At 35.7% G+C, this 15,196-nt stretch overlaps 1 protein-coding gene across 1 annotated transcript; it reads left to right on the forward strand.

Annotated features, from left to right (window-relative positions):
• Positions 1 to 9,663: 9,663 nt before the first annotated feature.
• On the forward strand, positions 9,664 to 11,160 carry LOC134854034 (phosphatidylinositol N-acetylglucosaminyltransferase subunit Q-like). The gene has a single exon (XM_063870102.1). The coding sequence runs from the start codon at positions 9,713 to 9,715 to the stop codon at positions 10,811 to 10,813; it is 1,101 nt and encodes a 366-aa protein (XP_063726172.1). The 5' UTR covers positions 9,664 to 9,712; the 3' UTR covers positions 10,814 to 11,160.
• The last annotated feature ends 4,036 nt before the right edge of the window (positions 11,161 to 15,196 follow it).

Consider the following 15,196-nt stretch of genomic DNA (forward strand, 5'->3'; position numbering starts at 1 on the left):
TTTAAAACAAGACCAAGACAAATTTTTTGTTAGTGATAATTTGGTAAAAACCAAAACAAGTGTAAGCCGAAGTATAAAAAGGACGAGCAGTTAAAATCATCTCAAAATGTATGTTTCAGAATTTAATGTTTATTGTTTTGGTTTTCTTCGCGCTATTTTTAGATGGTCATTCTCCTGAAGCTTCAGATAAACTAAGTGGGTTTTTTACTGTGGGGCGTTCACGAACTCGGCTACTAGAAGCTTCTTCTTCTCGCAGCTCTGTTTCTGCGCCGCTGTAAAAATCCCCAATTGAAATTCGGGCCAACTGTTATTAGTTTCATTGTATGAGTTGGCCCACTGCGGGTCCATGTAAATGTCTTCTATAAAATTTCTTCGGCGGCTTTATGTCCGAATGCAGCTGTCGAAATCCCCGTCGAAAGGAGAAACTTTTTTTGAGTCTATTGGTGCTAACAAAAGTTTGTTTTGTTTCACTGTCATATTAGTGTGACCTTACGAAACTAAATCATAGTTGTACACTCTCATTGTATTCCCAGCGATTAATTTGTTCCTGAATGTTGGACCCGTTCCCGCTGTGCAATCCATTCTTTTCCTTTGGCACTCATTTTTTTAGTGCCTTCTGAACAGAAGCAAAACTGTTATTGTTTTCTACAAGGAAGAGGATAGTTTCGTTTCACTTCAGCAACAATTTATACCGAGCAAAATTTCATTCATTTTACCAAAGAGCAGAAAATCTAATTTATGATTAAAAAAGAGGAAAAGAGAAAAAATATGTTTTCAGATAAATCAACGTTTGCGCAAAATTGTACAATGTTGCCTAAATCAGCTAATCGCTCATAGTTTTTTGCAACAAATTAAGGGGGAGGGAGAGACGTTGGTGATAGTGGTGGTGGTGGTAATTCGTTTCTGCAAAAAGGAACGAATGGGGGTGGAAGGATGGCTTTAGTTGGGATTCTTACTTTCCTTTAAGGACGACCGAATTTTGTTTCGGTTTTAGGGCGATGAATTCTCTGATCGGATTCGAAACCATTCTCGTCTTTTAACTTCAGCACAACTTTCTTGTTGATATTGTCGAACAGGAAATAGTCCTCATCATAATTTAAAAAGTCGAATCAGCTTTTTTTTCTCTATGACTCGTTAGAGGGTGTCATTTTTAATGGCATAAATAAAACTATCCGTGTCGAAGTACAGTAGTTCCGGTTTGTATTTGTTTTCATTTTTAGATAATGAAATTGAAACATGAAACGCTTGGCGAGTTCTAAGATGGTCGCATCAGCTATCATAGGCTTGTCTCATAAAATTTTGGTACTGAAAAGTTGATTGCGGCTAACTGATCGTCAATGATTCGAAAGCTCTTCATCGTGCTCCGAGCTGTTTTCTGAAGAAGATCTCACTCATTCCTTTCAATCTCCAGCTTTTTCTTAATAACATAGACTCGATTGTCTTACCGAATGCTGAATTAAGAATTAGCTGGCAAAATTTCTCCTGGAATTTATCTACGGCGGCTTTTTCTAGGCGGGTGTTCAGTTCGACAAAGGGTGCCATCAAGTGACTTTGGCGGAACTGAAGAACTTTTCTGAGGTGAGTTTTTTTCATTCTGAGGTGAGTTTTTACTAAATGCGACTTTTTAACGAGACGACCATAACTCGTTCACTTTGGCACTTATGCCTCGTTAATTTCATTTTCAACTAATTGAAAATGAGAGCAACCACGTTTCTTCCTCTTCTCTCGGGGTCACTCGAGCACACAATAGTGTAGCTTCTATCAAGATCAGAGACTCCGTCGCTGCTTGAGCCGTTCTCGCATAATCCCAGGGCGTAAGAACGTGGCTCAAGCATCAATTCTTCTAATTCGACTCTTTCAATTCCTGTAAGGGTCCTAAAATTCCAATTCCAAAATTCCACGGTTGCTGCCTAACCAAAACATTGTTTCGGGCCTTTCGCTCCTGTTTCCGATTCGTTTCTCCCATTGGTTTCATTGTATGCAGTTTTCTACAGGTAGCTTAGTGTCATTTTTGTTAATTATTGATGTCAGTTCCTAGACAAGTTCAAGTTTCAACGTTGGATGAACTTAAAATAGTTCTGATTCCTTAATTGTATCTAAAACTACCCTGAAACAACAACCTTGTGAAAACTGATGTCATCAGTCCAACTCAAAACAGTAAAGCATCAATCAGTGAAAACTGATGTCATCAGCCCAACTCAAAACAGTAAAGAATCAATATTTAAAACGTACATGTCTAAATCGAAATTATGACTCAGAAACTTCATTATTTTAAAACTGTTTAATTAATTTTAGAGGCTAGAAGTATTTTGTCCTTAATAGTAATTTAGAGGTGAACTGTGATTGGCTAATTTTTTAACATGATGGTTTAGAACCAAAATGTATGTGAATTATTCTAAATAACATTTGTAAATTGATGTAATATTGTCATTTAGATTAGTTTTTTGTAAAAATCCTGACGATGCACATAATTGCGAAAATGTTTAAAAGTTATTTTTTAGCAAAATTCTCTTCATAGTTGATATCTTTAATTGATTTTCCTGAGCCACAACGTGTAGCGTTAGTGGCCTATAACTATAAACTTTATTCTATTTTCTGGTATTGGCCTAAAAGCGCAGTTTCTTTTATTGAACTAAAACGGTAATTTCAAATGAATTGATATTCCTGAGCCAGACTTAGGTTGGAGCCGAACTTAGCAACGCCGGGTGTGGCATGAACAAACCCTCCTCGGAAAAAAAAACAAACTCGGCTAATTTTTTAACATGATGGTTTAGAACCAAAATGTATGTGAATTATTCTAAATAACATTTGTTTATTGATGTATTATCGTCATTTAGATTAGTTTATTGTAAAAATCCTGACAATGCACATAGTTGCGAAAACGTTCCTAAGCCACAGCGTAAAGCGTTAGTGGTCTACAACTATAAATTTTATTCTGTTTTCTGGTATTGAAAATTTTACATCTAAATAGTTTGAGAATGCGTTTAAATTGTAAATTCAAACAAACGTTTTTGCACATTTTTGTGCATCTTCAGGTTTTAAAATTCTAAAGTATCTGTACAAAATGATCACAGATCATAAAAAGTGTCATACACATCATAATTTCCAATTTTCAAAAATTCAACCAATCAAAACTTTACAAATTTTACTGAAATTATTGAACAATTTTTATGTAACAATTTTAAACATTTTGTCACAAATTTTTAAGAGTTTTCACGTTTTTTGTTTTTGCAATTTCGTTTTGTTGCTAATTTTCATGCTAACATGTTAATTATTTCAAAATTTTTTCTTGTTTTAGACAGAATTTTTCGATTCTGGAACTATAGCCTTAGGGTCAGCTACCTTCTTCTAAAATCGTCGCGCGTGTTAATTGCCGGTCTCTCTTTCCTAATGTGCAGCGCCTCTAATCTAAATAACTTGATGCTGCTGGACGCCTGGTCGATTATTTTCCATTTAAACTCGGACTTACCACTCTCACTACCACACTGCCGATTTCCAACCACAACTCAAGACTGAACACTTTTTTTTTATTTCTGTTCACTAGAAAAGGAGGATTTTAGAGAGGGCATACAAGTTTTCATTTTCCTCGTCGTGAATATTATCTGCGCATTGGTGATATCGCGCATTTTTTTTTGCTAATGTCTGACTGTGATTCCCCCTATATTGGACCATCAAGATGGGTGGTGAATCACTGCTATAATCAAAGGGCTTCTTTTACTTAGCCTTGTTCTTTTTGTTTTTGCCCTCCCTGATGATCTTTCCAAGGGCATGAGATGCACCCCACGACGACCAACTTCCCGGATATTGGTTATCCAACCACTTTTCACGGTTGATTTTCATAGCTTTATCATATTCTTGCCATGTTGACGTACTGCGGAAAACCCGGTGAACAAATCCTTCAATCACGCTTTTCTTGTACTGAAGGGGGCGCAGCTTCAAAAATTTAGTATGGTATTTGTATCTGTTTGTTTTGTTACCACCCACAGTTAATTTTCCTGCTTTTGTCAATGCTATTTTTTAAATCCAAAAATGCCAAACTTCCGTTTGTCTTTGGTGTCTCTTTTGTGAACTGTAACTTTGGATGTAGTAAGTTTGCAGCCCGTAGCACTTTTTCACGATCACCCTTCACTGTTCTCACTATATCGTCAACGTAACGGAGAAATAACTTCGCTTGCTGCACTGACTTATTTTCCTCTCTTGTTGCGATGCATTTTCTACAGTACCAGACGGAAAAACATTTCGGGAGTATACCTCGAAAGTGCAGTTTCGTACTGCTTCAGCCAAAGATTTGCTAAAATAACGGCAAGAGATGCCCCCCTTGCCAAACCATTTTTCGGAACGTACCATGTTTCATTGCACTTGAAATGGACTTGACTAACTGCCATGTTCAGCAGTTTCTTCATGGTTTTCCTAGCAATTGATGGTGGTTCAACTTGCTCATACAAATTTCTCAGAGCTATGTCTATTGCTTCTTTCAGTGGAAAATTTGTATACAAACTCTTCACATCTAGAGATATCAAAATTTCATTGGGCTCAAGATAAGTGCTCTCTAAGATTTCTCTCGCATCTAGTGAGTTTGTTTCGATGTTTGCGCCCTCAATTTTCTCGAAAAATTTTGCAAGAACCTTGTTCAAGTTATAACAAGAGCTACCAGGCAAGGAGAGGACCGGTCTTAATGGGGTTATGCACTTTAAGCACTTTCGCCAACCCATAAAGATTGGCGGGCTGCCCCCCAGTAGACCTCATCCTTGTGTAGAGATTCTCACTTATTTTGTCTTTTTTCCTGATAGCCAACAACTCCTTATTGATGTCTCTTTCTATCTTCAAAACAATCGCATCACTTGTTCCTTTACTTTTGCTGAATTGATTTGAATCTATTGTATCCGACAACTTGTTCTCATAGATGTCCTTCCTCATTACACAAAAATCGACGCCTTTGTCATACGGTACCGCAACTAATCCGTTACTCTTCAGATACTTTTGGGCCTTCTCAACAGTTAAGATCTCACAAAGGGCCTCCCCGGGGACTTTACGACTTTTGAGATCCGATAGAAAGATGTCAATGTCGGCAAGAAAGTGCGTCTCATTAAATTTGACCCTGACGGGATGTTTCGGCCCTAATGCCAACGCTTGTTGTACCAAATTTGGTAAATCAACATCATCGAGAGCTCTTACCGAAACCTCACCTTGCTTCCCTAGAGGTCGGTCTTGCCCGTCTGATACTTTCATTAGCTTCTTCTGATGGGTTCTTTGACTGTTTTTGTTTGTCTTTGTCCCCTAAGACTTAAGTATTTAATTACCAAAGGCTAAAACTTCTCATCTACACCCCACTGTACTGCGCCTCTCGCCCTTTCTAGTTTGACTTCAACGTTTTTCTCATCTGTCCTTGCCTTGTTTATCTCCGTTCTTAGAAGTTCAATCTGAAAAATGTGTATCGCTTGGTTCGAAAACACCCCAATTTCCGTTACCCTGAACCTCAAAAAATCAGGTATAATGTCGTTTTCTAGACAAACTCTCAAAAATTTAACAGGTTGGTGATAGTTGATAAATTTAACATATATGGACGCATAATCACGAACTATTTTCCAAATGAGTTTGTTTTTTAAAGTCAAAATCAAGATCGGAGGTGGGAGTACAACTGTGTTCATTGGTTTGCAGGCCACGAGGAGTGAACCTCCCGTGACACAAAGCAACACAAATAACACAAGTTTAAATTACCCTCTCCGTTGAAGCCTCCTCGTCAGTCGGACCAACAGTTTCCTCGCCTCTGTTCACCAGTCTTCTTTTCTCTGCCCTCCTTCTCAATTGAGATTTCTTTTTCGTGTTTGAACGAAGCTTGGACAAAACAGCTGGCAGCTTGTCTTGGTGTTCGAACACAATCCGCAAAGACTTTAGCTCCAGCTGGACGTCCTGGTGCAGTGCCTGATATTCGTTGACCAGCTCCGTTCTTCTCTTCCTCTTTGAAATGAGACACTTCGTAATAGGAATGAAAAGAATACCCGAGCTGATCAGCTGGTTCCTGATATCCGGTGTACCGTTTCTCTGACAGTATACAATTGCGCTGATATTGGTCAGTGTCTTCAGGATTTCTGTCAATTCCTCTGCAATGCAAGCTCTGCAATTGCTTGTGCGGTGACTGTTGATAGAATTATTGATGATGTCGTGCCACACAACCACTTGACGTTTTTCTGCTAGAGGTGCCCTGCAAAGTAGGCTTGCGAGTTTCTTCTGTGGGTTCGTGGTGTTCGAGTTTAAAGAAAGTCCCGGAATAGCCAAAATTTTGGGCAGAAATCGTTCTTTTTGCGGGTTGCTAAGTTGTTCCAGAATGTGGAAGAGGGAGCTAGCCGCTACAATGTAGACCATTTCAATTCTAACATGGTAAAATTCTAAAAGTTTTTTCCTCTAACAAGATTTCTCCACTAAAACAAGGAAAATTTTTTTAAATAACGTCTCCTTGTAGGAGAGACTGTAACTGAGAATTGGCTCGACGCCGTAGGGTTTCAAAATTTTACATTCGAACGCCGTAGGTGTTCAAAATTTTACAACTATGGAAAGTAATCGACCAGACTTCCAGCAGCATCAAGTTACTTACAATAGAGGCGCTGCACATTGGGAAAGGGAGACCGGCAATTCACAAGCGCGACGAGTTTAGAAGTAGGGAGCTGACACTAAGGCTATAGTTCCAGAATCGAAATATTCTGGCTAAAACAAGAAAAAAATTTCAAATAACTTACATGTTAGCATGAAAATTAGCGACAAAACGAAATTGTAAAAACAAAAAAGGTGAAAACTCTCAGAAATTTGTGACAAAATGTTTAAAATTGTTACATAATAGTTGTTACATGATTTCAGTAATATTTGTAAAGTTTTGATTGGTTGAATTTTTTAAATTTTGAAATAGTGAACTTTTTATGATCTTTGATCATTTTGTACAGTTAGTTCAGAATTTTTAAAACCTGAAGATGCACAAAAATGTGCGAAAACGTTTGTTTGAATTGACATTTTTAACGCTTTCTGGTATTGGCCTAAAACAGCAGTTTTTTTATTATTGAAATAAAACGGTAAATTCAAATGAATTGATATCCCTGAACCAGACTTAGGTTGGAGCCGAACTTAGCAACGCCGAGTGTGGCATAAACAAACCATCCTCGGAAAAAAAACAAACTCGGTTTTTGGAGGAAATTACGTTTTCCGAGAACTTTATTTGGGTTGCCAACCCAGTTCAAGAAAGTAACCTAAAATGATAACTTCCTAAAATGGACCTGGCAAGGAAATAACGAAATCAGTTTTTGAAAGTAATCGTGTTTTAATATTCTTAGACTTTTTTGTGGGGTTGATAACCCAATTAAAAACAGTAATTAAAATTGGCCTAAAACGTTAATTTAGGCAGTCTTTTGATAGTGGCCCAAAGCGGTAACGTTTTGACATTGTCCTAAAACGGAAACTCCAACAAAATTGATATTCATGAATCTCATTCAGATCAGATCTGAGCGTAGCAATGATCTAACTCAGTTCAAGGTAGTAGTGGCCTTGAAGGATAACTTCCTAAAACGGACGCGGTACGGATTTGAAGAACCCATTTTTATAAGGTTGCTAACCCATTTAAGAACAGTAAGTTAAAACTGACCTGAAATAGTATTTTAGTTAAAATTTTGTTTGTGGTCTAAAACGGTAACTTTTTGTTAGTGTTCGAAAACGGTAACTTCATCAAACTTGACGTCCTTGAACCACAATTAGATCGGATCTGAGCATAGTAATTCAGCGTGTTGCATAAATTAAACCCGCATTGATGTAGCGAACCCGGTTTTTCAAGGGAATTGCAATTTTCAAGTGTTTCGAGACCGTTGAAGGGGTTGACAACCCCAATCAAGACAGTAACTACAACTGGTGTTAAACGTTAACCTTACAAAAATTAACGTCCCTAACCCAATTCGAGGCGATAATTTCAGAATGCTTGATGTCTTTTAGCCACAACGTAGTGGTAGTGGCCTAAAACAGTATAATTCAGACAATCTTTCGAACGTGGCCTAAAACGGTAACTTCATCAAACTTAATGTCCCTTAATGACCACATTTAGATCGGATTAGAGCGCAGCAATGCAGCGTGTTGCATGAACTTAATCCCCAGGGACGTATCAAACCCGGTTTTCAAAGTTAATTGCGTTTTCAAGTTTTTCGACACTTTTGTATGGGTTTGCTAACCCAATTAAAACGGTAATTAAACTGGCCCTAAATATCACCTTATTACACATTATTACCTTAAATTTAAGTGATTAGCTTTGAGTACTATTACGAAGCTTCTTTTTCTTCGAATCGAACTCGCTAATAATAATGTTCATTCAAAATGTTATTTTATTTGGAATTTTCACTGTAGCATTGGAATATGCATAGAATCTGTTCTCTGCTGTGGTTGTGGCTAGTGTTTGGTACCTATTAAGATTCTGTGGCTAAGTGATTAGTGCGTGAGACTTAATCTCTAGGTCGCAGATAAGAATCTCAGATGCAACCGAGTTTTTTTTTGCTAATTCGAGGCTTCTTTTTTGTTTTCTCATCGCGCTCTATAGAGCTGCTTTTTTTTCTTCCTAGTGCTTGCGAAACGAAGCTTCCCCTCTGTGTAAAAAATGATGTCCTTAAGCCAATTCAAAACGGTAACTTCATAATATACGGATGTCCTTGAGCCCCAACGGGGTGGGTGTGGCCTAAAATAGTAATTTTCAGGCAGTTGTTAAAAGAAATTGCGTATTTCAGGTCTTCCGAGACCTTTATATGAGGTTGATTACCCAGTTCAAGGTAGTGGCCTGAAACGATAACTTCTTAAAACGGACATAACATTGCTTATGTTGTGATATGCCTAATTTCTCTCTAAATAAGTTTTCTGCGACAAGGTAGGAAATTCACGCTCTGCAAGTAAAAAAGCAGATATAGCGCTTAAAACGTGAATGACTTTTCTGTTTGAAAGTTGTTTTTGATATTTGGAATTCTTGGTGGAATAAAAATAAGCGATTGATCGAGTTTTCTCTAAATTTAGTTTCTTTTTCGGTTGGTTTTTTAAACGCCAATTTCATCATCGGCAGTTAGTTTTCCCAATGGCGTATTTTAATGGGAGACAGACGGGTGTAGCAAAGTTATCACACATAAAGGTGCAATCTTTCGCTGAGAGTGTTTCTTTGATATTTTCATAGAGGGTAGCTAAGATCATTTGCTTTCGGTCGATCTGAAAGTTTTGTTGAAACTACTAGAAAATGTTGTTCAATAATCAACATCTCGGAAATTCAACATCTCTACGAAGGCATCTCGGAAATTAAAAGCGTAAATTTGCGTATTTGTAACGCTTTTTTTCCGTCGGTTTTCCCAACTCGGTATTAATTGTAAAATGTTTCATTTTTTTGGTAGATGTTTTTGACTAAGTGCATTTCGTCTCTAAATTGCTGTCAAATCGCTTGCCATATGTTGTTTTTTTTTGGCGCAAGAGATGCCAATCTCCGCTTCGTCATTGTGCAAAAATTGAAACAAGTTAATCAGGCGGTTGCAAACATCTGGTATGCATGCCTTAATTACGGCGAACACTATGCTATAAAATTAATGAGTGCGTTAAGCTGGGTTGAGGGAGCCGATCATCTCGCTGGTAGTTTTATGATAACACTTCTGATGCATTTGCAGAGATTGGATGTTGAGGTTTCGCAGGTTTTGTAACCCTGTTGATCATCATCATCATGAGAATTATTTTCCTTCCTACCTCTGAAGTCGAGTGTTTGTCATTTCAGTCCTCAGAATATCAATGCGCTGATAAAGAGCAAGCAGAGTTGAAAATCCGGGATTTCAAAGACTGTTATTCTGGACCGAGTCATTTTGGTCGTGTGATGTCCTTTAAAATGAAATTGATTTCATTTGTCCGTGAAAATTCGGGAACAATTTTTGCTCTTGACTTGATTGCATCATTGTTTTTGGACAGTATAGGAGGAATATTTATTTTATTAGCTTTAATGAAGTGCAATGCTCTCGATGTTTTCGACACAAGATTAGCAACAGAATGGGCGCAGTTTTCTGTCGGTCGACTTGAATCAATGATTACTTTCATGACTAATACGCCTATCGGCCTTAAATTAAACTTACCACTAGCCAATTTTCTCGGCCAGTTGTTTTTATATCACTTGTACGTTTGGCTGACTTGGGTCAAATTGCTGCAACCGATGTTACCTTTTCTGCTTTATGGTGGTCTAATTACATTGATATTGGGTATCTCTGTTTTCACATCATTATTGTTTGATTTCTTCCAAATCATGACTCTACATTTGTTCTGCTTCTATTTGTATGCTGTCAGGATGTACGCTTTTACTTGGAAGTCGCTGCAATCTTTATGGTTACTGTTTAGAGGCAAAAAGTTCAACCCGAACAAAAAACGAGTCGACACTCAGGAATACGAAACAGATCAATTCTTACTGGGTAGTTTAGTTTTCACGACCTTCTTGTTCTTGTTTCCTACCATAGCAGTGTTTTACTTTGTATTCGCTATAATTCAATTAGCTTTTTCTGCAGCAAAGTATATTCTGTTTCAAGCTGCTACAGTAATTTATCAGCCTTATATAAGTTTCTTGTATCAGTTTGCGTATCCAGACAGCTATTATACAGCTGTGTATGTAGAAACAAAAACGAAGAGTGGGAAATACGAATTTAAAAGGAAGAAAGCAACAAAGTTACAAATTTTAAGATGCTTCTATAAATGTTTACCTGCTGTATGGTTTCCAGTGTCGCCGATGAAAACTATGAGCAGCTGGCTGACAAACATCGCCTTCGGATCATCCATAGAATTTTGACATAATACTTGATAGCTTCTCAAAAATGGACAGACAATATTACAAAAAGTTCAATGTACACAAATAAACAAGCGTTAGGAAATCCGCATTTTGTTTTGCTCAAAATTTCAGTTTTGATTCCTGGACCTGCAATAATGCCAGTATAAGAGCAATCAGCCAGATATGAAACACTGTCAGCTTCAAAACTGTTTAATTGTCGTAAGTAGTGGATGTTGGAGGTGATCAGGGGGTCCCTGGTGACCCACATGTTTTAAGATAGGGAATAGAACATCCGGTCACCCAGTTATTTATAAACATTGGGTATAGAGTCTACAATGTATTAAGTTAGAGAATATAATATTACTGTTTGTGTCATGGTAAGATAATGGTAAAAAAGTATATATTTTTTGGTTTTTGTGTAGAAATCTTAAGTTTTTTTGGAAAAAATCTTGGTGCGCGTTACCTAATTGGTAAATATCAATACCTAATTGTGTGTAGATTGTGGAATGAAGGTGTTATAGTTCGTTTTTTTTCAGAATAAGTCAATAATAAGAGTTTTTGCACCAAAATTGAGATTTTTTTTTCATTTTTTTGAAAAATTTCAAAAATTTAAACACGATAAGATTTGATCTAATTCGAGCTAGGTTGTGCGTTTTGTACTGCTCAGAATCCTAATAAGAAAGCTAATAATAGCAATACACGTACCAAAACATCAGAGTTCTCCGAAGAATCATGAAAATAACCATAATTTTTGAAAAAGTGTATTCATTTTAGACTCAGTATCTATCCAAAATTTTTTATGTTACACCTTTCATATATATGCTTAGCTGGTTTTCTGTCTAGCTAAATACGACGAACTTATTTAAGAGCCTCAATTCAAATGATTCAATGAGAAAAGTTCATGATTCAACTCTTCCTCTGTGTTTTTCTCAAAATTCAACCAAGTTATATACAAAAAACTAGAATTTCTGAGAGGTATTTCTCGTTAATTATATTCAATTTTAGATCATTGAGGTGAAATGAACGTTTTAATGTTATACTAGAATGTGGATGAAATTGAACCAAAATTGATCACTATCTCTCTTTTGCTTTTACTTAATTTTTCATGATTTTTTGTAAAAATTTTTGTTTTAAGGCTATTTCTGCTTTATATAGGTTCTCGCTTTTGAACTCATTTTACAGGAAAAACTAATCAAAACTGGAGAGTTTAAGGGGAAAATAGTATCAATTGAACAATCAATTTGATGGTAGTGGTAAAAATAGAACTGCAATCATCTAAAAATTACTGTATTTTGTATATGTGTACATCTGGCAGAAAAAACCTATTGTTCAGTTGCTACTGTAAAATAGTCTTAAAATCTTTTTTTTTCCTGATTTTTGTCCGAAGTTTCTGATTTTTGTCTGAAAATTTTGAAAGTAGAAATACGCAATGAAACCCAGTTTTTAAATTCTGCTTTATCTGAAAGCTTTCGAAAGACCATTTTTTAAAATAAAAATCCAGGTATAAGCTGTATCAATTGAACTAAATCTATGAAACTAAATGGAAATTAATTCAGCAAAAACTCTACAGTTCCACCTAATTTTCCTGTTGAAATAAAATTGAAGCCAATCAGAACAAAAGTACGAATTTTACAGTGTGTCTTCAAATCTCGTCTTGTTAATTATCATATCAATTGAGAGTTTATACATCTGATTCTGTTAAAATTATCAGTTTGCTGAAGAAATTCCAGCAAATCCTTAATTATTTTTCTAAAAATTTTTACGCAACGGTTTTTAAAGCAAAATTATTTTTGTGTAAATCTTGAAAGCAGGTTTTTGATTCATGTTTTATCTATTATCTTCCATAAGAACTATTTTTGCTTGATTTGAATAAAAAACATAGTGAAAAAACTGTATCAATTAACCGAACTTTTTTTGCTTAGGAGTTTTGTTTACTTCAGAAAACGATCCTTAAACCATCTGAGTTTTAACAAATTTTACTTAATTCATCAAATGATAACAAAATTTCCAATAAATTACGCATAATTACGTTTTTTATGTTGGTTTTTTTCTCAAGCTATAACTGATAACCTGAATTGAAGCAAAATGATATCAAAATTCCTAAAGAATTAAAATGAATTTCTATTTGACTAATTTTTTTTTCTGGTTTAATCTTTTTTCAGTTTTTACGCTTTTATCATCGAGCCTTTTAAATTGGAATTTAGAGTTTTACCTGGTAAACAATTTGTATTACAAAATCACTTAGTCATTTTCTTATCCAATTTTCGGAATCTCATTTTTTGAACTTTCGAAATCTGTGCTTTCTTCAATTCATAATTTCTGAACTTTCGGAATCTGTACCTTAATCAACTAACTAACTAACATTTTTTTGGTCATCTGATTTTCAAGTACCGTTCCGTATGATTATTTTAAAATTGACTGTCAATTTTTCTAATTCGATTCGGTATATTTTCAGTTTTGCGTTTTGAATTTCTGAACTTTCGGAATCTATACCTTAATCAACTAACTAACTAACATTTTTTTGGTCATCTGATTTTCAAGTACCGTTCCGTATGATTTATTTTAAAATTGACTGTCAATTTTTCTAATTCGATTCGGTATATTTTTAGTTTTGCGTTTTGAATTTCTGAACTTTCGGTATCTATACCTTAATCAACTAACTAACTAACATTTTTTTGGTCATCTGATTTTCAAGTACCGTTCCGTATGATTTATTTTAAAATTGACTGTCAATTTTTCTAATTCGATTCGGTATATTTTCAGTTTTGCGTTTTTTCTTATTCTGTTCGTTTGGTTATGAAGGTTTTGGTTATTTTTTCATCCCTAACGGTGTCTGCCAAAGTGTTGTCGGCTTTGTTACTTTTTAGAAGTGTTGTTTCGAGCCTATTTCTAGCGATAAGCAAGGGAGTTGCTTAAATATTCCGAGTTTTTGGGTTTTTTTTTTAAATCCACGACGACGATTTTTCAGTTTTGTTGCATCAACCATCATTGCCTGTTAGAAGAACTGTATATAGGATTGAAATTTTAATGCTAAACCGTATTTTGTTTTATCTTACATCTGAGTTTATGAATTTTAAAATTATCAATGTCGTAGAATTACTACCAAACATTTTGGTTGATAGTTTTTTAGGCTTTAATATGCCTGCAACTAAAATTCTATTAGGAGTTCGTATTCAAATTACAGCTGGTTTTGGTTTTTTAGTCGGTCAACATTGCTGCATGTTGATTGATGATTTTAAATGGGTGAGCTTAAAATGAAATTTTCAGACGCTCAGGCCTCGAAGTTTTGGAGACCAGTTTTTTGTCGAAAAAGTAAGTCTGTTGGTCAAAATCTTGGCGTTTCGTTTGTTGTTTAGATCAGGATGACTGCATGTTGATATATCTCTGCTTGGATTTGCGAACTCACAGAATAATCATGAGACTCGCTGTCATTTTTGTAAAGCTGAATTATTCATAGCATTTAGAACCCTAAATTATTTCGCGTTCGGTGTGAAGCCTCTTCTGGGCATGGTGAAGCTTATTCTGTTCGTTTCGGTTTGAAGATATTGTTTTTTTTTCATCCCAACCGTTGTCTGCCCAAGTTTTGTGCAGCGCGTTTATTTATGTCCCGGATAAAACTGTCTGAAATTCAAAAAGTGTCCAAGACATTGGCTTCCCAGATAAAATTGATGTCGTTTGAAGAGCGATAATAAGCTTTCATTTCAGTTTGTGCTGGATGCTATGCGAATCTTGAAATTTGATGTTTCGAAATTTCCTGTAGCTCAAACTTTTTTGACAAATTTTTCGGCTGTTCGGGCGTCTATAAAATTTTTTTGACTTCGTTACCGATTCATAATTCTTGCCTTACTTGCTTACTGCAAGCAATTATAAATGTTGCTCACGCTCAAATTTGATTTTTTTGCGCTTGAGTCTTTTTTGTTTTCTACTTAATTTCTGGAGAAGGAAAACTAAATAATGGTCCACTAATCTTGTTCAGAAAGTTGTAACAGAAAATTCAATTGTATGTTGAGTTTCACTAAAAATTATTTTCGAAAACTGATTGAAAAGTTTCTTCGTTCCAACAATCTCGACTGAGCAGCAAGAAATATTTTTCTTCCAAGCGCTTAGGCGTCAAAAAGTTGTTCGGCTGCATTTCATGTCGTGGGATCCTTTTTAGAGTTACATACTTTCCAATGCCAGGTTTTTTCCTGTGCAACAAATTCGTCTGCAAACGAAATACTGGAAGTTGACTGAATTTTACAAAAAAAAATAGCGAAGTCATTTTCTGTTCACCACTTCGCTCTTGCCTGCGATAACAGAAATAAAAGCTTTCTCTATTTTTTTCGGATTCAAAAATGGCTGCGTCCAAGTGATAAGTTATCGATGGATACTCCATCATTCTTGAATCATTTTCTCAATTTACAT

The sequence above is a fragment of the Symsagittifera roscoffensis genome, chromosome 1 (genome assembly GCF_963678635.1).
Source record: "Symsagittifera roscoffensis chromosome 1, txSymRosc1.1, whole genome shotgun sequence".
NCBI classification, from domain to species: Eukaryota; Metazoa; Xenacoelomorpha; order Acoela; family Convolutidae; genus Symsagittifera; species Symsagittifera roscoffensis.

What these genes read in the sequence shown, in the direction of transcription:
- LOC134854034 (XM_063870102.1), top strand. Translation starts at nt 9,713, where the DNA reads ATGAGAATTATTTTCCTTCCTACCTCTGAAGTCGAGTGTTTGTCATTT.